The following is a 27696-nucleotide window of genomic DNA, read 5'->3' on the forward strand; positions in this document are numbered from 1 at the left end:
GGGGGGTTCGTGACGAATGTGCGGGTGTGAAAGCTGAGCTGCCGCCGCTGATAGCAAAACACAAACAGTAATGGCTGCTGCGGTGGGTAACCCGAGCCTGCGGTAAAGGCCCCCGGACAGAGGCGGTGCGGAGAGGCACTGGAACCGTAAGGGCATTTATTGGGCGTGTATATAAATAGTGCTTTCATTATTGGCGGCTGGCAATCCTGGTGCTGTCTTTTTAATAGGAAAGCCGGGTCCTGGTGCTGTCTATTAGCAGAGGAAGCCAGGTCCTGGTGCTGTCTATTAGCAGAGGAAGCCAGGTCCTGGTGCTGTCTATTAGCAGAGGAAGCCAGGTCCTGGTGCTGTCTATTAGCAGAGGAAGCCAGGTCCTGGTGCTGTCTATTAGCAGAGGAAGCCAGGTCCTGGTGCTGTCTATTAGCAGAGGAAGCCAGGTCCTGGTGCTGTCTATTAGCAGAGGAAGCCAGGTCCTGGTGCTGTCTATTAGCAGAGGAAGCCAGGTCCTGGTGCTGTCTATTAGCAGAGGAAGCCAGGTCCTGGTGCTGTCTATTAGCAGAGGAAGCCAGGTCCTGGTGCTGTCTATTAGCAGAGGAAGCCAGGTCCTGGTGCTGTCTATTAGCAGAGGAAGCCAAGTCCTGGTGCTGTCTTTTTAATTGGAAAGCCAGGTCACGGTGCTGTCTTTTTAATAGGAAAGCCAGGTCACGGTGCTGTCTTTTTAATAGGAAAGCCAGGTCACGGTGCTGTCTTTTTAATAGGAAAGCCAGGTCCTGGTGCTGTCTTTTTAATAGGAAAGCCAGGTCCTGGTGCTGTCTTTTTAATAGGAAAGCCAGGTCCTGGTGCTGTCTTTTTAATAGGAAAGCCAGGTCCTGGTGCTGTCTTTTTAATAGGAAAGCCAGGTCCTGGTGCTGTCTTTTTAATAGGAAAGCCAGGTCCTGGTGCTGTCTTTTTAATAGGAAAGCCAGGTCCTGGTGCTGTCTTTTTAATAGGAAAGCCAGGTCCTGGTGCTGTCTTTTTAATAGGAAAGCCAGGTCCTGGTGCTGTCTTTTTAATAGGAAAGCCAGGTCCTGGTGCTGTCTTTTTAATAGGAAAGCCAGGTCCTGGTGCTGTCTATTAGCAGAGGAAGCCAGGTCCTGGTGCTGTCTATTAGCAGAGGAAGCCAGATCCTGGTGCTGTCTATTAGCAGAGGAAGCCAGATCCTGGTGCTGTCTATTAGCAGAGGAAGCCAGGTCCTGGTTCTTACTATTAGCAGAGGAAGCCAGGTCCTGGTTCTTACTATTAGCAGAGGAAGCCAGGTCCTGGTTCTTACTATTAGCAGAGGAAGCCAGGTCCTGGTTCTTACTATTAGCAGAGGAAGCCAGGTCCTGGTTCTTACTATTAGCAGAGGAAGCCAGGTCCTGGTTCTTACTATTAGCAGAGGAAGCCAGGTCCTGGTTCTTACTATTAGCAGAGGAAGCCAGGTCCTGGTTCTTACTATTAGCAGAGGAAGCCAGGTCCTGGTTCTTACTATTAGCAGAGGAAGCCAGGTCCTGGTTCTTACTATTAGCAGAGGAAGCCAGGTCCTGGTTCTTACTATTAGCAGAGGAAGCCAGGTCCTGGTTCTTACTATTAGCAGAGGAAGCCAGGTCCTGGTTCTTTCTATAAGCAGAGGAAGCCATGTCCTGGTGCTTTCTATAAGCAGAGGAAGCCAGGTCCTGGTGCTTTCTATAAGCAGAGGAAGCCAGGTCCTGGTGCTTTCTATAAGCAGAGGAAGCCAGGTCCTGGTGCTTTCTATAAGCAGAGGAAGCCAGGTCCTGGTGCTTTCTATAAGCAGAGGAAGCCAGGTCCTGGTGCTTTCTATAAGCAGAGGAAGCCAGGTCCTGGTGCTTTCTATAAGCAGAGGAAGCCAGGTCCTGGTGCTTTCTATAAGCAGAGGAAGCCAGGTCCTGGTGCTTTCTATAAGCAGAGGAAGCCAGGTCCTGGTGCTTTCTATAAGCAGAGGAAGCCAGGTCCTGGTGCTTTCTATAAGCAGAGGAAGCCAGGTCCTGGTGCTTTCTATAAGCAGAGGAAGCCAGGTCCTGGTGCTTTCTATAAGCAGAGGAAGCCAGGTCCTGGTGCTTTCTATAAGCAGAGGAAGCCAGGTCCTGGTGCTTTCTATAAGCAGAGGAAGCCAGGTCCTGGTGCTTTCTATAAGCAGAGGAAGCCAGGTCCTGGTGCTTTCTATAAGCAGAGGAAGCCAGGTCCTGGTGCTTTCTATAAGCAGAGGAAGCCAGGTCCTGGTGCTTTCTATAAGCAGAGGAAGCCAGGTCCTGGTGCTTTCTATAAGCAGAGGAAGCCAGGTCCTGGTGCTTTCTATAAGCAGAGGAAGCCAGGTCCTGGTGCTTTCTATAAGCAGAGGAAGCCAGGTCCTGGTGCTTTCTATAAGCAGAGGAAGCCAGGTCCTGGTGCTTTCTATAAGCAGAGGAAGCCAGGTCCTGGTGCTTTCTATAAGCAGAGGAAGCCAGGTCCTGGTGCTTTCTATAAGCAGAGGAAGCCAGGTCCTGGTGCTTTCTATAAGCAGAGGAAGCCAGGTCCTGGTGCTTTCTATAAGCAGAGGAAGCCAGGTCCTGGTGCTTTCTATAAGCAGAGGAAGCCAGGTCCTGGTGCTTTCTATAAGCAGAGGAAGCCAGGTCCTGGTGCTTTCTATAAGCAGAGGAAGCCAGGTCCTGGTGCTTTCTATAAGCAGAGGAAGCCAGGTCCTGGTGCTTTCTATAAGCAGAGGAAGCCAGGTCCTGGTGCTTTCTATAAGCAGAGGAAGCCAGGTCCTGGTGCTTTCTATAAGCTGAGGAAGCCAGGTCCTGGTGCTTTCTATAAGCTGAGGAAGCCAGGTCCTGGTGCTTTCTATAAGCAGAGGAAGCCAGGTCCTGGTGCTTTCTATAAGCTGAGGAATCCAGGTCCTGGTGCTTTCTATAAGCAGAGGAAGCCAGGTCCTGGTGCTTTCTATAAGCAGAGGAAGTCAGGTCCTGGTGCTTTCTATAAGCAGAGGAAGTCAGGTGCTCCTCGTTGGCGGAGATAGCCAGATCCTGGTGCTCTCCATTGTCCGAGATAGCCAGGTCCTGATGTGTCCTTTAACAGAGGCAACCAGATACTGGTGCTCTCCTTTAACAGAGATAGCGACGTCCTGGTGCTTTCCAATACCAGAGGAATTCAGGTCCTGGTGCTCTCCGTTGGCAGAGATAGCCAGGTCCTGGTGCTCTCCGTTGGCAGAGATAGCCAGGTCCTGGTGCTCTCCGTTGGCAGAGATAGCCAGGTCCTGGTGCTCTCCGTTGGCAGAGATAGCCAGGTCCTGGTGCTCTCCGTTGGCAGAGATAGCCAGGTCCTGGTGCTCTCCGTTGGCAGAGATAGCCAGGTCCTGGTGCTCTCCGTTGGCAGAGATAGCCAGGTCCTGGTGCTCTCCGTTGGCAGAGATAGCCAGGTCCTGGTGCTCTCCGTTGGCAGAGATAGCCAGGTCCTGGTGCTCTCCGTTGGCAGAGATAGCCAGGTCCTGGTGCTCTCCGTTGGCAGAGATAGCCAGGTCCTGGTGCTCTCCGTTGGCAGAGATAGCCAGGTCCTGGTGCTCTCCGTTGGCAGAGATAGCCAGGTCCTGGTGCTCTCCGTTGGCAGAGATAGCCAGGTCCTGGTGCTCTCCGTTGGCAGAGATAGCCAGGTCCTGGTGCTCTCCGTTGGCAGAGGAAGCCAGGTCCTGGTGCTCTCCGTTGGCAGAGGAAGCCAGGTCCTGGTGCTCTCCGTTGGCAGAGGAAGCCAGGTCCTGGTGATTTTTGAAAGATTTGCTGGGAACCTCAAGGAAAGAATGCCGGTATTATATCGAGTAGGCATCACAAATTCACTCTGGCCATTTTTCTGGCAGAGGTTTCCGATCCGTGATATAGAAGAATCATTCTCAAGAGTTATTGAAAGGGCTGACTTGGAAAGCTGCATTTTTGCACCCAAACTTGTTTCTTCTGGGAATGCATGCGCATTAGATCTCCACTGCCGGCGGCCACGCATGCTCAATCGGTCTCCCCCGCTGAATGATTGTCGGCAGGGGAGGAGCGTGAGTGGACCCTGACCCAGCGCCGAGGGACATCGGCGCTGGATACAGGTAAGTAACTGAAGGGGTTTTAACCCCTTCAGCAACTTGGGATGGGGGGTGGGGGTAAGAGGGGACCTGCAGTGCCAGGAAAACGGTTTGTTTTCCTGGCACTGGAGAGTCCCTTTAATGAAGCAGTTTTGGTGTATAGATTATTATTATTATTATTATTATTGCCATTTATATAGCGCCAACAGATTCCGTAGCGCTTTACAATATTTTGAAAGGGGGGAATGTAACAATAAATAAGACAATTACAAGAAAACTTACAGGAATAATAGGTTGAAGAGGACCCTGCTCAAATGAGCTTACAGTCTATAGGAGGTGGGGTATTAGAAACATTAGGATAGGAAATATCAAGTAGGAGTGAGCAGAGCTGGAGGAGAGAGCAAAGCACTATCCCATAGGAGAGCAAGAGACAGGTATGTAAGGGAGAGATTACTCTGGGAGGCCATACGCTTTCCTGAAGAGATGGGATTTAAGGCCCTTCTTAAATGATTGAAGACTAGGGGAGAGTCTGATGGCAGTAGGCAAGTTATTCCATAGGAGAGGAGCCGCCCGTGAGAAGTCCTGCAAGCGTGAGTTGGCCGTACGGGTGCGAGCAGCGGTCAGGAGGTGGTCGCGGGCAGAGCGGAGGGTACGAGGAGGGGCATACCTCTGGATCAGTGAAGAGATATAAGAGGGGCTGGAATTGTTCAGTGCTTTAAATGTATGGGTTAGCACTTTGAATTGACTCCTATAGGATACAGGGAGCCAATGTAAGGACTGGCAGAGGGGCGAGGTGTGAGAGGACCGACTGGATAGGAAAATCATGCCCCTGCAATCTCACTGCTCAATTCTCTGCAATTTAGGAGTTAAATCACTTTGTTTATACAACCCTAGTCACACCTCCCTGCATGTGACTTGCACCGCTTTCCTAAACACTTCCTGTAAAGAGTCATCTAATGTTTACACTTTATTTTAAATTCTGTTTAACTTCTCATCTCCTGCTCTGTTAATAGCTTGCTAGACCCAGCAGGAGCCTCTTGTATGTAATTAAAGTTCAATTTACAGAGCAGGATATAAAAACCTTTAAAGTTAGTTTTATTTTCAATCCAATGCAACTATTTTGTTTTCATGTAGGCTGTGTCAATCACAGCCAGGGGAGATGTGGCTAGGGCTGCAGAAACAGAAACAAAAGTGATTTAACTCCTAAATGGCAGAGAATTGACCTGTAAAATTACATAGGCATGATATATACATCCAAACTGCTTTATTAACCTAAAGTTGTTTTGGTGACTGTAGTGTTCCTTTAAAGACAAACATAGTTGAACTGTAAATATTCTCTAGGTTAGCTATGTAATCAATTCAGCTGGTCTGGCCTAAATTAGAAATACATTTGTAATTCTCTCTTTAGTAAATAACCCTTGAAACTTTGTTCTACAGCTATACCTTATACTCTGGCAGGGGGAGCATGAGAACGTTGTAATGAAAATCTCCCTATGAATCTATATGATGCTTTCTTATTATCATTGCTACATGCCCAATATCACAATTGAGATGTTTTATTTTTGATTAGCATTAATAATTTAAAATACTGCTATCTAAAAGAAATTTTGAAATTTTCTACATGTGTCTCTCTATGTCACGTATTCATCCGCTTATAGAAATGTGGTTAATGACATTTACTGTCCACATAGGAAAAGTTGTGCCGAGCAGCAACCTAAACCACAGAAGGGTTAATGCTGAGCAGCAATTATGCAAATGAAACCTGGTGTCATGTATTCATCCGCTTATAGAAATGTGGTTAATGACATTTACTGTCCACACAGGAAAAGTTGTGCCGAGCAGCAACCTAAACCACAGAAGGGTTAATGCTGAGCAGCAATTATGCAAATGAAACCTGGTGTCACGTATTCATCCGCTTATAGAAATGTGGTTAATGACATTTACTGTCCACACAGGAAAAGTTGTGCCGAGCAGCAACCTAAACCACAGAAGGGTTAATGCCGAGCAGCAATTATGCAAATGAGACCTGGTAACTGACTTTGGGGTCAAAGGCCGGTTACAGCCTATCAGATCTAGAGGAGGGGTATTTAGGCCCCGTTCTCATCCTGCTCAGTGCCCTGTCGTGGTTTCCCTTGTGGTTGTCCGAGAGCGCGTTCCTGTTATTAGTTTTCTACCTGGTTTTTGACTTTGGCTTTGTTTATTGACTTCTCTATATTCTGGTATCCTGACTCCTGGCTTTCCTCATCGCTGCGTCCCTTTCTGTGTTCCCTGACCTCGGCTAGTATTTTTTACTATTCTTTGTACGTTAAATCCGGCCATTCTAAGGACCGGTAATACGTTACTTATTTGTCATTCGTGCTATACAGTTCTACGTGCTGGATCAAACAGTAATCCTGACACTCTAGTATCTTTTCTGATGTACCTTGTAATGGGGCGAGTGGGTGTAGATAATTCTGTACCCCGTGCTTTTTATCTGAAAAAACTATATTAAAGTCACCATCACCTGTATGTCTCCACAGTATTTTCTGCATTATAAAAGGTAATGCAATAATGCATTTAGAATAGACGAAATAAAATATATATTTAAAGTTCCTGCTGCTTATGTTAAAACACTGAATGAGCTGTATGTAGATCATTTTCAGACCAATCTGGAGCCCCTCAACGTTATTGTTTTTTTTTTTTGTTTTTTTTTGTTTTTATCAACCCCTGTGCAGACACGGTTTGTGGGATATGTAGCTCAACCCCAGCCACAGTTCCAGTTAATAAAAGTAAAACGTTCTCACTGCTTCCAAGTCAGAGGGGGGCAGCAATATTGTTGCTGCATTTGTCAGTCAGTGTTTGGAAGGATCAAAGAAATATACGGTATGCGCCTGATCTATAACTGCTGTATCCAATAGCTAAATTAACGCTTTATTGGCATGTAGTGGTTATGGTGCCTAAACTGCTATTTCAAAGGGGCACTGTGAGCAACATAACCACAACAGCTCAGTGTAATGGCAATGTTACCTTAAGTCCTTAAGTACAAGGTGGACCAAAATTCAGAGTAGGGTTTGAGGAGTAAATAACTTTTCTTACTAAGGAATCAATTTCAGTGATATTACATACAGTGAATGCTTAACGTATGGAGATTTGTTTGACTAGGTACGGACGGTAACATCTTTCAAAAGAGCTCCATTTGCTGCCTGGCAAAGTTGGGGCTCTTTCGATTGAGGTTCTAGTGCAGGGGTAGGCAACCTTTGGCACTCCAGATGTTGTGGACATCCCCCATAATGCTCTTACACCCGTAATGCTGGCAAAGCATCATGGGAGGTGTAGTTCAAAACATCTGCAGTGCCGAAGGTTGCCTATGCCTGGACTAGTGCTTGAATTTCTGCACGGATGTTCCCTTTGAGCTGCTCAAGTGTACGCAGTTTGTTGACGTACACCCGCTTCTTCAGATACCCCCACAGGAAGTAATCGGGAGCTGAAAGGTCAAGCACACATGGTGGCCAATAAATTGGAAACTTCTTGAAATTATCTGCTCGTTGAACAATTGTCTCAGAAGGTCCATTGTGTCCCTGGCTATATGAGCAGTAGCCCCATCCTGTTGAAACCACATTTCAATATGATTTTCCACTAAAAGACCTAAAAAACAATTCCATTATTTTACTGCCATTTTGAAATAAAATTCAACAATTTGTATTCTTTTGTTCCTTCGTGAAATTACTCATGATCAGTCTCCCAAGACTCCGTTATAAAAAACAAAATATATTGAACTACTAATAAATAAGTTATGTACCTGTCAAATCCTACTATAATACTTTTGCATTATCAGACTGATTGGCATACACTGAGATGTATTGTTGGCTTAGAGTCCTGGGAGCGGTCTCTGGATGTCACGAAGAGGCAATCATTTGGTCCAGTTTGCTCAGACCTCTGTATCCTGCAAACATTATTTGTTGACCTACTGGAGAATCTAAACGCTTAATGATGGCTTCTCGAACACATAGGGTACAAGTCCAATACCTGTGTTCCTGAGACACAGCTCTGTGAGGCGTACCTGTTTGTTTTTCCTATTGAACATGTGAGGCCATTCTCCTGAAACGTTTACACATTTTGCAATTTATGGATTCTCCTTAACCCCTATTATCTGACTCCTTATTGGATAGACGTCTATCATGCTTCTGCAACTCCCTGTTTTACTGTAATCAGTAACATGGAAAGGATGTATTTTTCCTGACCAGGCAGGATAAACCTCTGAGAGTATATTCTCAAGGTTAAACTGAGACATAATCCAACAAAAAAAATAAATTTGGAGGGTTAGGTAGCACCTTTTACAGGGACCAAGTGGACAAACATTCCAAAGAACCTTAAGAGATGGCCCTTTTAAATACTCTACTGCTCGTTTTTTCCTATGATCAACATCACTAACCTTTCCGTGTGCTGCCTGTTCAGATCAATTGCCGAGTGATGTGGAACAGATGCCCACAAAGTGCTTCTTGACTACTTCAGTGACTACTATGTATCAGAGAGCCTGTCTTGCTGTCTAGGGTTTAGCTCTGACTTGTCAGACATGTCTTACTTGCTCATGTCCCGCTCTGCTGACGTGCTGTTTCAATCTAATCTGTTATAGTTGTTTTTTTACTAGGAGTTAGGAATTACATGGTTTACAGGTTTGTTGTTTCCAGTGGTCTGTGAAGGCTCTCCACTGTGTGTTGGAATATGTCTGCAACAACCTGCCTAGAATGTCCTTGTAGTACTAAGATGCTAGCCTAAACTAAACCGTGACAAATAGTCCAAGATACCAAATTCCTCCTCCACCAAACTTCATAGTCCGTCTGGAAGGTAGTGTCCTCCTGGGAGCTCGTCGTCAAACAGTCCAATATGCAATGTGTCCTGCGGTGTCATGCACATTTAGAAGACAACTTCTTATAAATAAATATAGCTCCTGACATTTTTATAACATAATGAGAGATTATATTTTAGAATGGTCCCTTACTGAAAATTTTCTCTGAGTGCAAACAATGGCTCATATGAGAGTTTAGTTTTTTTACTATTTTTAATGCTTGTTTTTATGTTCGATGACAGTAGTGTAAATAAAGTATAGACCATTGCCGCACAATCGGGTTTATATTTTTGGAGGAGAATCGAGAGCTTTCTGGCATTACTGCTGTGAGATAGATTTTCTGACCTATTTTGCAAATCTTGACCTGATTTTCATTTGGTGGTTACGAGCCGTGCTTTGTCCTGTTTGCTGCTGCTATGTAAATACTGCAGAGCTGCTGGTGCACAGAATCGTTTAAATAAAATCCGAGCCGTCATCTGTCACTGACCTCTGTTCTGAGTTTCATCCACACACCCTTCTTCTGTGTTACATAACCAATCCGGTTTGTTATGTCTATGTCCTCTGTTAACACTGTAATATTACTAATTTCTCCCAAATGTCTGTGGAGCATTTCTTCAAATATTTTGTTGAATTTTTGATGTAATTAATAAATTGCTTATCTTAGAATGGCTGGCAACAAAAATCTGTGACTGCATCTAGCAATTACATAGGAAGTGAATTGGCTGCTACCAATCACACAGCGTTGAGATCCATTGAATATACCGCCAACAAACACAACCCTGACAGCAGTTATCCAGTGTCTATTCTGCGTATTATGAAACACACGAGTGTGCCAAGAAACATTGCAAACAAGATTTGCCTCAAATGAACTTCAGCTGGCATTGTTTACTAAACAACAAATTAAATTTAGGGCTCGATAGAAAATACTTATTTTCTGTTGAATGTTAGTTTTTGGGGTTTTTTTTGGTTTTTTTTATTGATTGTTGATAATAAATCAAAGTGGGCCACCATTTCCCGGGATTTTTAATATCATGTTTATCTATCTCTTATAGTCAAGAAATGCGTTTTCTGAGGTCTGAAAATTCCTAAATTTATATGTAAAAACCCACACTGCTGTCAGTGGAAGTAAACACCTTGTCAATCACAGGTATAAGGTCTGTCCTTCACACCTGTCAGTCGCAAATAAAGCACATAGTGAGAGGAGAAACGACCAATGGTGGAGATTTGAGAAAGAATTCTGAAAAGTAATTTTAGTGAGGACAGAAATGTGTTTCCAGTTAATGAATTTACTTTAAAAGTAGCCACAAAATAATAAGTGTGTGAATAGTTCTGCAGATTTTTTGCTTTGCTTTCTACTGTAAAATTGATGTACGAGAACTCCAGAATATACAATACTTTTGCCGTAAAAAAAAAAAGAGTAAATATTAATACATTTTATGTGCTGCACAAAACTTTTATGCAAGAGAAAAAAAAATGAATGCACAAAGAAAATATGCATGCTATTTTTTTTTTTACTTGGGAGTGTAAGAAATGTTGGCTTGCAATAGCTGCAGATCTATTATCTGCAGCTACAGCAAGTTCTCCCCTTCTGACCCCGCCCAGACTTTCTGTGGCTGTCCAATCACAGTCTTCCCAATGCATGAGAAGTCTTTGCAAGGCAGGTGCTCTGGGCAGTTGCTGCCTCTTCAGTTTAACTCCAATGAGTTAATTAAACCAGGAAATAACAGGGCCAGCTGTCTAACAAGCCTCATTAATACAATTGATGTTTTCTATTTGATTCAACACTTTTTAATAAAAATAAAATAAAAAAAACAATAGGACACACCAAGCTGAAATACTTTTTTTTGTTTGGAGTGTTCTGTAAGAGCAAGAAGAAAATCGCAGAAAATGGGCAGATTATTCAACAGTAATAAAAATGAATCAATAAATCTCCCTCATTGTGTATGTTTATCCTGCTCCGATGCAATATGTGCTCTGATTGGGTCATCCTTGAACTGAATCGCAATGTCGTCTCATAATTGTTTTAATAATACACATTTAAAGGATCACTAGAGTGTCAGGAAAACAAACTCGTTTTCCTGACACTGTATAATCCTCAGGGCCCCCCTCCTGCTGGGCTGAAGGTGTTAAAATCCCTTCAGCTACTTACCTTTATCCAGCACCGGTGACCTCTCCTCCCCCTCCGACGTCAGCTCCCAAGTGGAGCCGAATGCGCATGTGCGGCCATAGGAAAGCATTTCTCAATGCTTTTCTATGGACGCTCTGCGTGCTGAATGCAGGAAGACAGCCACTAGAGGCTGGATTAACCCTGCAATGTAAACAATGCGATATTCGCATTGAGTATTGCAGAAGCTCCTCTAGCGGCTGTCAGGAAGACAGCCACTAGAGGCTGGATTAACCCTGCAATGTAAACAATGCGATATTCGCATTGAGCATTGCAGAAGCTCCTCTAGCGGCTGTCAGGAAGACAGCCACTAGAGGCTGGATTAACCCTGCAATGTAAACAATGCGATATTCGCATTGAGCATTGCAGAAGCTCCTCTAGCGGCTGTCAGGAAGACAGCCACTAGAGGCTGGATTAATCCTGCAATGTAAACAATGCGATCTTCGCATTGAGCATTGCAGAAACTCCTCTAGCGGCTGCAGGGTTAAAACCTGGGGGACCTGGCACCCAGACCACTTCATTGAGCTGAAGTGGTCTGGGTGACTATAGTCGTCCTTTAAAAGAAAATTGGGCATCACATAAAATTGAAACAGGTACACGTTATAGGTTTTCAATTTTTTATTTTAAGTTGTCAAACTGCAGCAAATGCTTGCTTCTCTACAAAGCCCATTTTATTTATGTCACATATCTTTTTCTTTAATTTTTATCTTTCAGGCCGATGGATGCAATGGACCCCCAAGATCGGAAAGACTTGGACAAGTTTATCCGGTTCTTTGCTCTGAAGGTAACAAGGTGTATTTTCTATAATTGTAGGCTTCATCATGACTAGTAGCTAATGCTAAATATCATCGTTGTTGGGTTGGATGACTCTCACTAATACCCGAACCAAGCGATTTATCAGTGATTGTTCACTTCGTTATTTTCAATCATATTTAATTTCGTGCACAGTAATAAGATCTATCCCCTCTCAGTTCCCCCTTCCCTTTTTGTTACAATAATATAGCAGATCATGTGCGAACTGTAATATCACTTTCTATGACACTAATAACATAATTGACTAAAATAATTTGAATTACCCACTTGCTTCAGTTACTTTACACACCTACCAAGATGTAATAATAGGAAGCTGTACAGCTGGCAAACAATTCCATTCACCCTTCATTCAGTTAAAGGGTTACTCCAAGTAATATAATCACATCAGCGATTTGAAGTGGTTATGGTGCTTGGAGTCTGTATGTGCAGCAATTCAGTCTGATACTCTGCACATGCTGAGATATTTTATGTTGCTGCCAGAGGTGTAACTCCACCCCTGGCAGTGTCATCAGCCAGCTCGGATTGAGAGCTGCAGGTTGGCTTATGTGAATTATGTGCATATTCTTTTTTTTATTTTTTTTTGTAAATATGCTTTTATTGAATTGTGCAATCGTTCGATTTGTCAAATAACTATGAGAATGCGTCAGTTAGGACACGCAGGTCCTGTCAGCATAAAACAATGACAATCATACTAGGAAGTGGTGTTCGATCATACATTGGTGACACGTAGGCCACAGCATAGCATGTATTTTCTTGTAAATAGTGCATTTATGGGCAGTTCGTACAATAGCAGGTAGTAATGCACGAGATTTTAGTGAGACTCGCAGGTCTCAATCTGCATCTTAACAATGACGACATGAGCACAGCATGTGCCAAACGTTAATTTATGTAACATTGCCGTAGTCGTAAGAATGCTGGCCTACAACTTTGATAGACACACAAGTCTTGCTTACAATCTCTTACCGGTCGTTAGATAGCGAGGCTAGTCCCTAGTTAATATCCACCAGCGTGGGGGGCGCAGTGCGAGTCAGTCTTACAGATCAGAGTCCTATAGAATTATGTGCATATTCCATGCATTAGCGGTCTGTTATTGGCTGAGAGCTCTCAGCTGACACTATCAGCCAATGAATGACCAGCGGGATCAGAATGCGGGGTTCTGCAGAAGCCAGACACGTGTCTCCCAGCATTAGAGGAGGTTCAGCTGGACACAGGTAACAGATAAATCATCAGCCCACTGTAGATGTTATGATGTTTGGAGTAACTATTGAAGCTATTTGTGTCCAATTTCTGTTCCCTGATCTGGTGAGATCTCTCACTTGCAAATACTCCTGTAGGTGAATATCTGTATTATTTTAAAATTGTATTTATGTATTAATTTTACAATCTTAAGCACATTATTTGGATAATACATTGTAAAAATATATTTAACTGTATTCAGTGTAAACTCCACCTGCTACTATGTCAGATTCTCCTGATCTATACTGCTGTCTGATAATAACTCCATCTCTCCTGACAGCATTTATACCTGTGGTAACTTTTGTTATGCAAAGAGAGACCGTTAATTAATTTGCTCTTCACGAGTACAGTAAATAAATGAATTCTTGTCATTGTTTTATAGTGTGTTCAAGTGATTGTGCAATCTCGACTAGGATATAAGATCTGTACTCCTTCTGACTCCTCGCCAATCATTTCTGACTGGGTAAGTGTGGTTTCTATCACACCTTCTGCATTTCTTTTTTAATAACCCCATTAAACCTCTGCTTCTAGTTTATATTATGTCTTGTACTACTTCTTTAGTGGAGTACTTATTAAGTAAACTCAAAATTGAAGCAAATTAAAATCCAGATTGCAAAATTGAGATAAAAATAGCAAGCTGTGACTATACTAGATTTGGTGAATTTCTCAGGAATAGGGTATTTAGCATAAAATATGGTGAGTTGGTTCTAGATTCAACTTTAACCCCTTAAGGACACATGACATGTGTGACATGTCATGATTCCCTTTTATTCCAGAAGTTTGGTCCTTAAGGGGTTAAGGGGAAACTATAATGTAAAAAAATTTTCCTTTTTTTAAAATATATATATTTATTCGCTTCCTATTAACCCCCCCACACACACACACCCCTCCTTTTTGTTTCAAAATAAACTCTAAATAATCCCTTACAGGGCTGCTCCACTTCCTATTTTTGTCTTAATTCCTGCTAACTTCTCTTTGGCATTGTGAATGATAAGTGTATGCCTGGTGAACTCTGCACTCCTTGAATCAAATGCTTCTCAAAGACAAGCATTGCTTGAATATTTTACATCCTTGTGCAGTGCGTGAGGACGTCAAACACCAATAACTGAGCATGATTTGGTTCTCACACAGAAAGCACCATCAAGGGTGTGCAAGGATAGGCAACCTCTGGCACTCCAGATACATCTCCCATGATGCTTTGCCAGCATTATAGCTGCAAGAAGATCATTTGAGATGTAGTCCACAATATCTGAAGTCCCGGAGGTTGCTTACCCCTGATTCTCGTGTACTACCACCAGAGGTATGTTCAGCCCTTAGCGAGCAAAATGCCAGGGGCACTGCACACAGATCACATTATTGAGATTAAGTGCTCCTTGTACCTATAATATCCATTTAATTTGGATTTTATTGACTAAACTATTAAGAGTAATTTAATATGGTGTTGGCATTTATAGGACATTAAATTGTAAAAATGTTTATATTAAAATACATTAAAATAAAATACATGTTTTTAATGTGTTTTGTGTGCTACATTCCCAGATATAAGGTATTATGTATTGTATTACTTAAACACATATTTATTGTCCAAATATCGCAATCCCAGCTGTTTCTGGATTCCTGGGGAATGTTGGTTCTTGGTTGAGGTGCTTGTAAACATATGTAGGGAGACACAAAAATGACAAATAATAGTGCAGACTGTTTTGACAGAAAAATAGGACTCACAACAGCTTGTTTAAACTCCATGACAGGTAGCACTCACATGTCATAGAGCTTAATCTAGCTCTAAGTAAAATTGCTTGCAGCGGTACAATCCCCACTGGTGGATATAACTTTTGAGGCGAATAGCTCTACTGCATCACATATTTATGTTTACAGTGAGCACTGTTGGATATTTTCTTCTTCTTTATATACCTAACTGCACATCTAGATTGCAATATTTGGACTTTGAGTATTTGTACTTTTTTATATTATTATGATGTTCTATCTTTTCACACCTTTTGGTGCAACCTCCATTTTTGTATTTTATGCTGTCTATTTGTAGGGTTTGAGGGTATCCCCTATATCCAGTGTTTGTTGCCTAAGTCTAGTCAGTTGTTTCCTTAGCACTTATCCATTTTTGTGTTTTCCTTTTAAATATTTATTGTGATAAGAAAAGACGATCTGCCTTAGTTGATTGGCTGAGCTCATTACTAGTGGGTAAAGCTAAGACATTCATGTTTAATTTTGCAGTTCTACTTGGCGATAAAAGACATCCCAGAGGTTACCCATGAAGCCAAGAAAGCTCTGTGTGGGCAGCTGCCCACCGTGGGACGCTCTATGTGTGTGGAGATCTCTCTAAAGACTTCAGAGGTACCAGTCATTTTACTCTCTAAATAAAGAATTTGTCCTTATTAAATTTCCTCTCACCACCATAGTTATTACGTAGTAATATTACTTTTTCTCAACTTGCTTTGGTGCATGAGAACACATTCATCTAGCACAGGGATAGGCAACCTTGGGCACTTGTAGACATTGACAATTCTCTTTAATTTCAAGTATATTCTGTGTACCATAGATCGAAGAGCCAAATCTCTTTCACCACGATCTCGTGAACCCATAGGAGCATTTATATTCCAGTACTAATCTGTAGGTTGGGAATGTAGGATTTGTTCGGCAATAGGTATATCTCTGTAGATAGTACATTTATACAATGTGACCTAGTTAGCTATATTACGCTGCTCAAAGTATGTTGTGTTAACTGCGGTCAAGTTAAGAACTTCATAAATTTGTTGAACAGTCACCTCATTTTTTTACCTGGGCTTTCAGTATTTATTTTATCATTTACCTCTATTTTGGGGCTTTCATTTACCTCCATTTAGAACTCTGGCTTAGGGTTCCCTTCACTCTCTCTCTATCGGCCCAATGTGGAACAAAAACATTGCTACACATTCTCATTCATTGTTTCTATTTTTTAGGGGGATTCAATGGAGCTGGAAGTTTGGTGCCTGGGAATGAATGAAAAGTTAGTAGCAAATCATCGTTTGTTTCGAGAGCAAAGTCAGCTGAAAACATTGGCATAAAGTAACATTCTGGAGAAAATAATACTTGGCGTTGTTGGCTTTCATGTTGCTCTATGGTTTCTGTCTGTTATTTAAAATGTGTGTGTGTTTTGGGGTTTAACAATGCTCTGCCAGTGTCACAGCCAGTGTCTCCGGCAATGTCACACTATGTTGCACAGCAAAGCTGGACCTGATTGGCTGTAATAAATGATCTCGAACTCACTGCTTGCCTCCTGTACCCTAGGTGTGAGTCGGATGTCAAGGTATCATACACTGTGTATAACAGACTGTCATTCCTGCTGAAGTCGTTAGTTGCTGTTACCAGAGTGACTCCCGCTTACAGACTCTCCAGAAAACAGGGTCACGAATATGTTATTCTGTACAGGTAACTTGAAATACATTGGCCGCTATGCATAAACAGCAGCCGTGGAGCAGTCATAACTTTGGTTTACATCATGAATGTTCTACATTTGAATTGCTCTGTATATCTAGAAAAAGCTTGGGCATTGACTTTAAAATGTTTTCTGCCAAACATGAATTCCTTCTACGTCGATCAATCTTTCACTTCGCACATTAGGTGCCGAAAACATTTGTGGTGAGACCAAACACAGTAAAATATCTCAAAATGGAAAAAATACTGTTGGGCATCATCTGCATATCTCAAGTTGGACTTTGGAAAGGTCCCTTCCGGGGCAGAAACTCGAGAAACCATGATTCTATCATTTGCATGTCAAGTTGGGAACCCTGGGATTGTCGTGGAAACCCGATTCCTCGAGTTTCTGTGCCCAAGGGTAACTTCTCAAAGTCGAACTTGAGCTATGCAGGTGATGCACAACAGTAAATTTTCAACTCCTTTCCATTGATCCATAATTGTCTTGTCTCAAAAAAGAACTCGGGGGGCAAAGTACTTACTGTGGAGTAAACATGTGCAAGGTCTCTTTGGTGTCCACGGCAATAGCTTCACGTTTTGCTTTTTGCCACTTAATTACTGGTATATGGCCTGTTGTTTCTATGTTGTGCATCAAGACGCACGTCCAAGGCTATCTCTTCTACTGCCCGAGAATAAAATGGGCAACTGCCCCAGAGGACAGCTGTGATCTGTAAATAAATCCTTGACATTTTACTGTAAACTCCTGCAAATTGTTGTAGATGGGACAGTCCTCTCTAAAGATCGTGTATGTATCATTATATCAAGTGTGTGTGTGTATGTATGTATATATATATATATATATATATATATATATATATATATTTAATACAATGTTAAACAAAAATCTGCACACCAGTCAAGCCATAAGACTTGCTTTTCCTATGGCTTGACTGGTGTGCAGATTTTTGTTTAACATTGTATTAACTATCCACAGACTTCAGGTGGAAGGGGTTTTCAATCACAATTTTTTCCCCACTATAACTTTTTTGGTATATAAATATATATATGTATATTTATTCTTCAGTGAAAATATATGACATGGTTACAATTATGCGTCCTAGTATTATATAGTGTTGCGTTTCTTTGTAGATTGGGAGGGCTATAAAGCTGTGGAACATTTAAGAAGGTGCAGGAGTCTGTTCCTCTGTATTATTCAATCACAATACAATTTCTTGCATTATTATAACCTGCCTTATGTTTCTTTTCAGGATTTATTTTGGGGACGTTCAACTCCTTGGACTTAAAGAAGGTAATGTGTCATGCACATCCACAAGATAATTGGAAACTGATGAATAAGACTTAATAATGACCCATAATTGTAGAATCCTTCCTGTTGAGCTTCTTCTGCAGTTATCCAACGTCTGTTTTTCTGCTGTTCTGGATTACAACACTAGAGGGTTCCCAAGATCAGATTATACCATAGGAAATTATTGGTGGCTAAGGATAGGTTGAATGATTTCAGACACTTCCAGGTTTCAATCAAAGTTACAGGAAGCAATTCAATTTCCTGGGAATTGTAGTCTTTTGGAAATAAGAATTCTGCCTTTCAAGATATGTTTTCGTATTTATTTGCAAGACGTGCTGTTGTATTTTCGCTAGAGAAAAAAAGACTTCTATATTTTTTTTTACACTTTTTTTTTTTTTCAGGATTCCAGACCATACGCGTTGGTAGTGTGGGAACTCCTGGTGGCACGGTCACACTGACCTGCGCCTACAGAACCAACCTAGCGTTTATTTCAACCAGGTAACCATGCCAGAAACACTGGAAGTAAGTGGGAGCTCTCAGGGAAGTTGGCCACTCTTTACCATGAGAAACTCACACACTGGCCATTGGACACTTTAGATTGTACCAGCCACGCGCTGATGGAAAAGCCACTGACCCACTGGCATTCACATACCCCGGCCTTTACTGTCATTCAGCAAGCTGCTTTATACTTCATCGCTGCTCATGTTTCTCCACTTCTTGGAGGACATTTCAACTTAGGAAACTGGAATGGGCTGGGTTTATATAAGAGAGTGAGGCTTGCTGGTAAATAATGCCAATGTGTTTGTTGCATTGCAGACAGTTTGAGAGGACCCAACCCATCATGGGGATTATAATTGATCACTTTGTTGACCGACCATTCCCCAGCACCTCACACATGCATCCCTGCAACTACAGGTGAGGATGTAGATAGCACGAAATAAAATCAATACCCCTCTCAGTGGTTCTTAAAATTGGGGTAGGCCACCCATAACGTTTCAGCTGTAGATAAACTGCACCCTTTCTCATAAGCAGAAAGCCAATATCAAACCTCATATTCCACACTCTTTCTTCAGACTGAGTTGTCAGAGAACCTGCAAACCTCCTTTCCCATTGCCCTCACCCATCCTATATTATTATTATAGCTTGCAAAAACCAAAGAGATTGATGTAAAATCAAAAGTATTGCTAGTTCTAGCATGTTCATCAATTTGCAGGGACTTGGTGTGAAGGACAGTTGTGTCACTAGGTGAAATCGTACCCTGTTGCATGGATTTGGATTACTGCTCACAGTTTTGGCTCATTCCTTACATCAACTGTATTGACCATATTGCCTCTCCCCTCCTGCCTTTCACATTCAGCATAATCTTTCTTCCTAACACCCATGGGTTTTATATAAATATTCCCAAACAGGGCACCTGACGACCAAGGGAACGCTTATCCTGCAGGGGACGAATCGCAAGACGTTGCCACATCTTTCTCGACTTCCCCACCCTCTCAGGTGAGAATCTGCAAATTGTTGTTTTTATCACCATTTCTAGTAGTTCCATATCCTATCAAACAATACACATGCTTTCCCACAACTTGTTGCTATACTTGAGAATCTTAGTTTGACCATGATTTGATAGTTATCTGGCTAGATGGGCAGATTCTGAAGGGATTAGGCAGTCATGTGGGTTTATTCTATTGATGAATGGGCAGATTCTCAAATGTTATATCCTACACTGTTTTCATAGTGATTGAGGTACTTTCTTCTTGTATTGTATTCCGACCTTAGCATAAGCTAAGCATAAACCATATTCTTGATGAGGAATGTATTTTTATTTGAATTAAATGGGGTACCTAAAATGGAGTGGCCTTTCCCCAATATGAACTCAACCAGTTACATTTTCCTAACAGGTAAGTGTACTCCACAAGCAAATGCTATTTGGAAAGATCAGAGGCTGCGGAGCGAACCAGTCATGTCCTTAACCAGCCTGTCTTTCCATTATATAATTTTATGTAAAGTCAATGAGATCTGTTTCTGTGCAGTGAATCTCCTATTCTTAAAGGGGCAATCTAGGCACCATAACCATCTCTACTGCAGTGGCTCTGCTACCAGGAGTCACCCGGCGCCATTCTCTGGTAATTAATAAAAGCATTTTGACAAATATCTGGCTTCCCTAGATGCACCTGTTTCATATTTGAAAACTGGGATGGTGCCAATGGACAGCTCTAGTAGTTATGTTGCCTTGACTGCCCCTTTAACATGGGCAGTATCCAGAAATGCTGCACAAGCATGTTTGAGCTGCGGTCATGTAAGCTACGTTTCTTACAGAACATAGAATATTTACTTATATCTGCTCTCTGATATAGCATAGGGAGAAACCCATTTGTTAAAGATGGTACAAAGCTGGTTGTATAAGAGTTACCAGGATGTAGCTTTGCTTTGGTGGAACTACATCTCACTGAGCTGACAGTCCCTTTTAGTGTGAATAGAAAGCTAGCCTGCTGCTCATTTAATGTGAATCTTCACTTCTGCATTAACACTTCCAACTTTGGATTGCAATGGTATGCTGGGTACCTATCATCGCCATCCATGTTGAATTAAATTACCCTTGAAAATGCCAAAGTGTAACGTTTGCATTATCAAAACTGCTGAAGAGGATGTAGACACTAAACTAGTCTGTGTGACATTTTGGGACCCATACAATGTTCTTCATTCCTCATCTATAAATTCTTTCTCTCTTCTCTCTGGCTTGTTGTATGTCCCTATATGTAGTATGTGTTCACTGTCAGTAAGGCACAGGGTCAAACCGCTATTCCTGTGGTGACCGACTCTCCCAGGGTCCTGACAATGGGACTGGCCTTATCACACCAAGTGAGTCTGTAGCAAATAATGCGTACAGTGTGTGGGCAACTGTTTGTGTATTCTGTGCAGCTCAAACTAGAGGTACAGCCTGCTCAGTGTGTTAATTTTGTTAGGGCTCATACTAGTGGACAAAGACAGTAACTCATCTTGGAGAGTGTCATATCATACCTTAAAAACAAAAAACTTTGTCTATAAATTGTGCTAAAATATTTTAACTAGGTGAACAGTGTTTAATATATTTTTGTAAATACATTTGCTGCCATGCACACCTAATTCTTGTGGCATCTGTGGAATTATTTAATTCCACACTAAATTCCACCTAACTTGTCTGTATCCTGTGCTTAGAACTTAAGGAACCTCCCCAGGATTTAACACCCATTTTTAATGCATTCTGGAAATCCCTGGTCTTTGATCTTACTGCAGTAATTCTTTGTCCAGGAAATTAAAGGGCTTAAATCCTGGTAGTAGACATACCTAGGTTGTTTGGCATCCAGGGCAGAATTGTGTGTTGGCAACCACCCTAATTTGTGGGGGGGGAAAAAAATGTTCTCGCTGCCTCCTCCTTTGTTTCTCTCCAATCCCCTTACCCCATTGTGCATGACCCATTTACCTCTTGATTATCTCCTAAACCCTCTTTACCTCTTGTCTGTCTCTTAACTCCACCATTTACCTCTTCGTGCATCACTTAACTCCCTTTTACCCCTTGTGTGTCTCTTTGTGCCCCCCAACCCCACTGCACATATCAGCACTGTATAGTGGGACTGCAGTAACTCTACAGTGGGTGACATTTGTAAGCTACTGGTTCCGGTCCTTCCATATTTTCCTTTGAGAAACTTATACATTTCCCATGAACCACTATTCTTTGGACCATTATCACTGATGATAGTGGCTCTAATGCAGTTATTTGAGGAACTGTGTGTGACATTGTGGATTTGCTCATCCCTAAATCGTAGTCAATATTGGGTGATTTCCTAATGGTATCCGTAAGTAAGTAAGTCTTACTAAGCGTAGTCTACTTGGACACAAACTTACTCACAGATCACTTCTTCCATTTTGAGGACAGATCATGGGTGCCTGGCCAAGCGGCATCCACTGCACAAGTCCCTACTTTAATCTCCACCCTCATATCTAGGTGTGTCCACAGAACTATCTTCTCATCCATGCTGTATGGCAGAAGAGCCATAGAAAAGCAGAGTACAAATATCCGAACTCTGGTAGGCTACTAGTCTTTGAGGGATGCCTAAATGCTATGATCGGAAACATCCCTATGCTGTCCTGTACCATTAGTGAATATTTGTAACTCATACGGTTTTAGGATTATGTCTATGTTTCTTCCCAAGTTCCCTTGAAAAGAAGAGACAAAGACATAGCATTGCAGGAGTGTTTTGCAAAGAACATTAAAGTAACACATACCTGTATTCCTAATGCTACAGCCCTGATGCCCCTAATCAATTAGGTGTTTGTCGTTGTCCCCCATCCTAGAGGGCTTCAAGCCACGCCTCCAAGTTCTCTTATTAGTGAACTAAAGTGTTTTGGGAGGTATGTGTGGAGGGGCAGGACTGTAGAGCACTATCACAACTTCAATAAAATGAAGTTGTTAAAGTGCCTACAGTGTCCCTTTAAACTTTTTTTTTTTTTTGCTGTTAGATGCATTCCTGCAGTGCTTAGAGAGAGTCCCTTTACTTAGGTATTTTGCCACAGATGCCTGACAAACTATAGATGACTTGCCAGTTAGTTGAAGTGCATCTTCAAACAATCTTTTGCTCAACCAGATAAATTCAACACTTTTGTATGAATTTAATTAATACCTTTTTCTGTAGGTGACCTGTCTACTTTAAACTTTGAGTGGTCGTATCCTGTGTAGGGGTAGTGGTAGTTTCTCAAAAGTTCCTCATCCATTCACGTGTTTATTTACTAAAACCTACAAGGCATGTACTACGGTAGTTAGCGCTGCATAACATTGCATCTCTGCTACATACCTTTCTCTGTCTTATTTTAGCTTTTTTTGTTTTCTTTTCGTCTCCTTTTTTTCTTTCGCTTTGTAGCTGTGCAGCTCTCGTCTGTCCTACCAGCCAGCTGGAGCAGGATCTTCGGAACTGGGTTACCCAGTAGGCTTAGCTGCTGGAGTGAGTGCCACCCATACCCAGCAGGTACTCCTGGGAAGGTGGACAAAACACGCATAGTGTACACACAGTGAACAGGATGAGCATATACCTTGCCAGCCCATCGGCGTGCCTGTTAAATAAATGCATGCAAGTTTAAAGACTTGGTAAACGTCAAAACCAGTCTTTCCTCTCGGAATATTTTGGGCGAACACTGTACTCTTCATGTTACGTTTGTTTTCCTCTTTGTTTGTTTGTTTGTTGTTGTTGTTTTTTTTCTCTGCCAGCTTAAAAAATAAGCAGATCCTGAATCTGGTTTGCTGTTTGACAATCTGTCATACTTATTGGCTCCATCAAATAAATGAAATGGAGCAAGATCATGCATCTCCATGTGTAGGAAAGCTGAAATTTCACTGAAGCACAGTGTCATCTGCATGTCTTCTAGACTGAGAATGTCAGTGAAAGCTAATAAAAGCATTTCTTGGGATCTGATTCTCTTTGTAGATGATGAATACAGTAAAAGAAGGTGGATTGCCCAACACGAACACTCAGCCGGCTCAGGGAGACCATGATAGACCAGTTCCCACACCTCCCTCTAATGCAATGAGTGGCACATCCAGCAGGTACAACCCACATCTGTACAGTGTAAAGTGATAAGTTACTGCGGCAAAAGCAATGCTGATTATGTTCTCTCTGCCACAGTGATGAATTAGAATTACCTGCAGGCAAAGGTGCACCTGGCAAAAACACCTCCCCTAATAAACATGCGCGCATCCTATTCTCCAGGAAAGTTGGAGCATTTGTGGACAAACCCTCTCCTCAGGTTGGTGGCAAGATCAAGATGTACAGTACAACAAGCACTGAAATGTATGGTCCCTTTATTTCCATTTCTTCCTCTATCTTGCTTTACACCCATGCCTTGAGCTATCTGTCAGGCCATTACTTGCTCTGTTTTTAAGTGTTTGTGGCTTTTGGTAGCTGACAAAATAAATGAATCCAATCTCTGTATTTCCATCTAACGTTGCATCACTAGGCCTTGCTATATTTTGGCAAAATGACTATGACACACTCTGTTCTGCTTTCAGATCACCTATGAAAGCTTGGATATACCTTTTGCCGCCTTTGCTCCCAGAAGTGAATATGATTCGGACAATGATCCCATGGTACTGCCTCCCACCCAATACCAAATATATCAGGCCTCCTGCTCAGCATTTTATCATTTTTTTGTGTCCCCTAGAACCACCATTTTTACACAAAGCTTAGAGGGAACCATACAAGATGTCAATTTATACTCCAGCATTTTTCACTTCTTAAAGATACCAAGCAAGCACTGCAGTAAGATCTGATCCCTATTTACTCACATGTCCGTCGGTCTCTTTATTTTTTTAATTCTAGGTAGTTTGTCCAGAGACCCCAGAAGAGGATTCTCCTAAAACTAGGAGTTTGCAGAGTTCCACCGCTAGCAGTGAAGCTGCTCAAGATGATTTTGTGATTGTCGATTGGGTAGGTGGTCCTATTCTTTCAAACTAGACCACTTATAGAACCTTGTTTTCTATTACTATTATCTTCTGGTTGTCTAGTGTCTCATCAGTTAATCGTAATGGATAGACTTGTGCACAAATCTCTTTGAACTGCGCCAAACAAATCAAATGCCTGTCAGTCTATGGTCAAATGAATCGATTAATTTGGGATTGCTTGGCGAATTAATTCAGGTAAAAGGGATTTGTTTACAAGCCTATTAATGAATTAATTGTTTTTGTTTTTTTCGTTTTTCCCAGCTGATCTCTGTTATGTGACTTTTATTGCTTTTCAGAGACCGGCCTTCACCAAAGATGATATTGGAATGGACGTTGGCACTTTCTTCCGGGAATTTCAGAACCCACCACAGCTCAGTAGCTTGTCTGTAGATGGCGGTGCACGGTCAATGGCAGAAGATCTGGTGAGGACTCTAGTGGCATTGCTGTTATAGTCGGAATCTGTTGGCGCTATATAAATTGCAATAATAATAATAATAATAATAGTGCTGTTGTAGGCCTTAAACTTTAATACTACATCTCCCATAAACCAAAATATTCTCCTTTTTTTTTTTTAATTTTATTTATTTTTTTAAAGCTTTATGCAAGTTGTAATTCAACAGTCCTGAATGATTTAACTTCCTCCATTTAAAGACAAAATAGATCTGAGGAACGTCAGTAGTTAAGCAAAAGCAGACAGAATATAAGCGAACAGAGAATGGGTAAAAACAGAACCTGTGGCTGTTGCATATTAGACTGATTGCTCCTGCATGGACAGTCCATATCTGAAATGCGGGCAAGCTCCTTGGCTGGGGTTGCTGTGTTTCTGTAAAGACTGACCTGACCCGGGTCTAGCACTTATAATATAAGACTTTAAGTTGGAATTTCTGCAAGAAAAGGCAGAATTAACGTAAACAGGCCGAGGTCAAGGATAACAGAGAGCAAGAATAATCAGGCAAGCCAAGGTTAGAAAAACCAAACCAAAAAACAAGTAAGTATACACTCTTGGATAAACAGAAACCATGACAGGACAAGCAAACAAGGGCAATCAGGAAGTGTACATAGGGCCATGATGTCACAAGTGTGTACACATCATCAAAAAGCACCACATAGACTGGCATTATAAAAGGAGACCAAAGGGAGAGTTCCACTCCATATATGATGTCATAATGAGGCACACAGAAGAGACATCGCTTCCGTGATCGCATGACGCCACGAGGGATAAGTATTGACATTCTCTCATGCAATGGGATGCTGGCATTTCAGGTCTGAAGTGGGCCTAGGTTCATGGATGCCGCCTCCTTCACTCTCTGACATAACTGCTTCCTACTTCTTTCCATTAAGTTCTACAGCCTTAGAGGGAGAAGGAGTGAGAAAAAGGGTGTTAGTGGACTACACAGGCTTTGCCGCAAATAAAACTGAACTCCACTCTGCCGAGGTAAAATAAATCCATCCCAACTCAAGTTGTAGGTAGTTTTAAAGAAAGCAGATAGTAAAGCTAATATCCTACTAGCTGACATGTCCACTATACATGGTAAATCCAGCCCCCCCATAAACTAAAGCACTATTTTGTAGTGTTATGTGTGGACTGACTGACTTCAGGGGGAAACATTGTTCTTTAATAGGTCGCTGGCAAGGTCTGGAACAGTAATACACCAACTGTTGATGGACTCCCTTTGTCAGAACTGGAAAACGTATTTTAAGGTGTGACTATCCATCAAATATTGTGGATATCAAATGCAAATGATGTGAATGGTGACCTGTTGTGTTGTTGTGTTTTTCCTCTTCTTCTTCATCTATACATTCTTCTTTTTTTCCCCTCAGCAGTCCATACCAGAGAAATTAGCCGTGCATGAAAAAAACATGAAGGAGTTTGATGCGTTTGTTGACTCTTTGCAGTAAGACAAGAGACCCTCAGCCAGGAATTGTTTTTGTCACGTCCACAAGTAACTTTATTTGCCCCTTTCGATCCACACACTCAGGTCCACTTTCTCTGCCCCTGCTTTCCTGTCTTTAAGGGGCCATTGCCCTGTTTCTGAAAGACACTCATGTTTGATACCTACTAACATTCTATACGATGTTACACTGAACATTAAGTACAAATAGATGAATGCAGATTTTGGATAACCACCTCCAAAGACTCTATCAACTCAAACTGTTGAAACTGATCAGTGTTAGCTCACACGAATTCCAGACTAGTGGAGGCCTGAGAAAAGCCATGTATTTAACACTACAATGGGGACATTTTGCCATCTTCAGAAAAACAAGCACACTCAATTTGTGTATTGCCTGTTTCATCAGCTACCAGCTGTCTTAAAACACTGTGCATTTTCCATAGAGGTCTTTAAAGAAGACAGTCACAGTGTTCACCCAAAGTCTCCGAGGCTAGACAATTTGCAGGTGAGCATGGCTCCTGAAATGTTTCTGCTGGCCCTTAACATTTTTGGAGCACTGGGATATAAAATGGACTTCTATGGCATTGCTGGCTCCTGAGACTGTCTAACCCTTACATTATTTACACTGTTTGTTCAGCCCTGACTGTTTCGCTAAACCACAAAATGAGTGACTGCGCACCTTACATCTCCGACCGCCCTAATGCTCTTGCTACTTCAAGCTTCATTTGGGAAATAGCAGCCCACTGCTTCCTGTATTTTCTCTTCTACGTTCCCATCTCAGGTAACCCCAAGCAATGTCTTTTTACGTAATTCTCTATCCAATGCGCAGTTTCCTGGACAGTGATCATTGTATTCTGCTTGCCTGGATACTTCAGGGTATTGTAGACACCCAGGCAGGAGGGTTAGTACTGATCTTCTGCCTCAACTACAGATGTCTTTTCGGCCAATGCCATTCACCAACACCTGCTTTATTGACCGGACACCTAGCATCCTCCAAATGCTGGCTAATGGATAATAAAGTCTTTCTAATGAATTTCATTTGTAAAATACAACACTAAAGGTTAAGACTTTCTCCTTAACCTCCTCAACTACTCTGTCAGACTGTTCACATTTAGAGCTAGGCTTCTTTTGCCTTTCCATCTGTTAAATTATAACTGCCATGATCCACCAGGCTTGCTGCAGGCCTCGGAAGTAATAGGTGAACATCATTGGGACCTGTTAATATAACAGCTTGCTAGCCCCAGGTTGCCTAGCTCTCGGATATATATTAGGAGGATGTCTCTATATTATTGTTAGGGTAAGCCTGCACGGCTAGTGTTAGTTTACTTTCTGGGTTTATGATTTAAATCACACATAATATGTTGTCAATTTTTAGCAAGAATCAGTGGAGGGTTTAACGCTGCTACCTTCCCTGTGTGTTACCATTTGCACTTGGAAGGAGAATACAGTCACTGTTAATCTAAGAGATGTATGTCAGATGTATTATAAAATTAAATCTATGTATTTCCAAGATG

At 41.9% G+C, this 27696-nt stretch overlaps 1 protein-coding gene and 1 long non-coding RNA gene across 9 annotated transcripts; both read left to right on the plus strand.

Moving 5' to 3' along the window:
- The first annotated feature begins 40 nt into the window (after positions 1-40).
- Positions 41-27696, plus strand: ATG13 (autophagy related 13). Of its 8 annotated transcripts, none has more exons than XM_063437831.1 (19): positions 41-146; positions 11776-11845; positions 13493-13573; positions 15340-15459; positions 16065-16111; positions 16393-16533; positions 17787-17827; positions 18226-18322; positions 18641-18739; positions 19234-19321; positions 20582-20680; positions 22717-22821; positions 23278-23396; positions 23476-23596; positions 23859-23936; positions 24169-24276; positions 24587-24712; positions 25913-25991; positions 26115-26203. In XM_063437831.1, exons 2-18 carry the CDS (start codon positions 11780-11782, stop codon positions 25988-25990), a joined length of 1614 nt encoding a protein of 537 aa, XP_063293901.1. In that variant the 5' UTR covers positions 41-146; positions 11776-11779; the 3' UTR covers position 25991; positions 26115-26203. The 8 variants fall into 8 exon arrangements, with proteins under 8 accessions (XP_063293901.1, XP_063293900.1, XP_063293902.1 ...); XM_063437830.1 differs by having other exon boundaries at positions 26112-26199; XM_063437832.1 differs by lacking the exon at positions 25913-25991 and having other exon boundaries at positions 26115-27696.
- LOC134578795 (uncharacterized) lies at positions 25018-25789 on the plus strand. Its single transcript, XR_010086130.1, has 2 exons — positions 25018-25252; positions 25284-25789. It is a non-coding gene; the product is annotated as an uncharacterized LOC134578795 (long non-coding RNA).

The sequence above is a fragment of the Pelobates fuscus genome, chromosome 12, assembly GCF_036172605.1.
Source record: "Pelobates fuscus isolate aPelFus1 chromosome 12, aPelFus1.pri, whole genome shotgun sequence".
Taxonomy (NCBI): domain Eukaryota; kingdom Metazoa; phylum Chordata; class Amphibia; order Anura; family Pelobatidae; genus Pelobates; species Pelobates fuscus.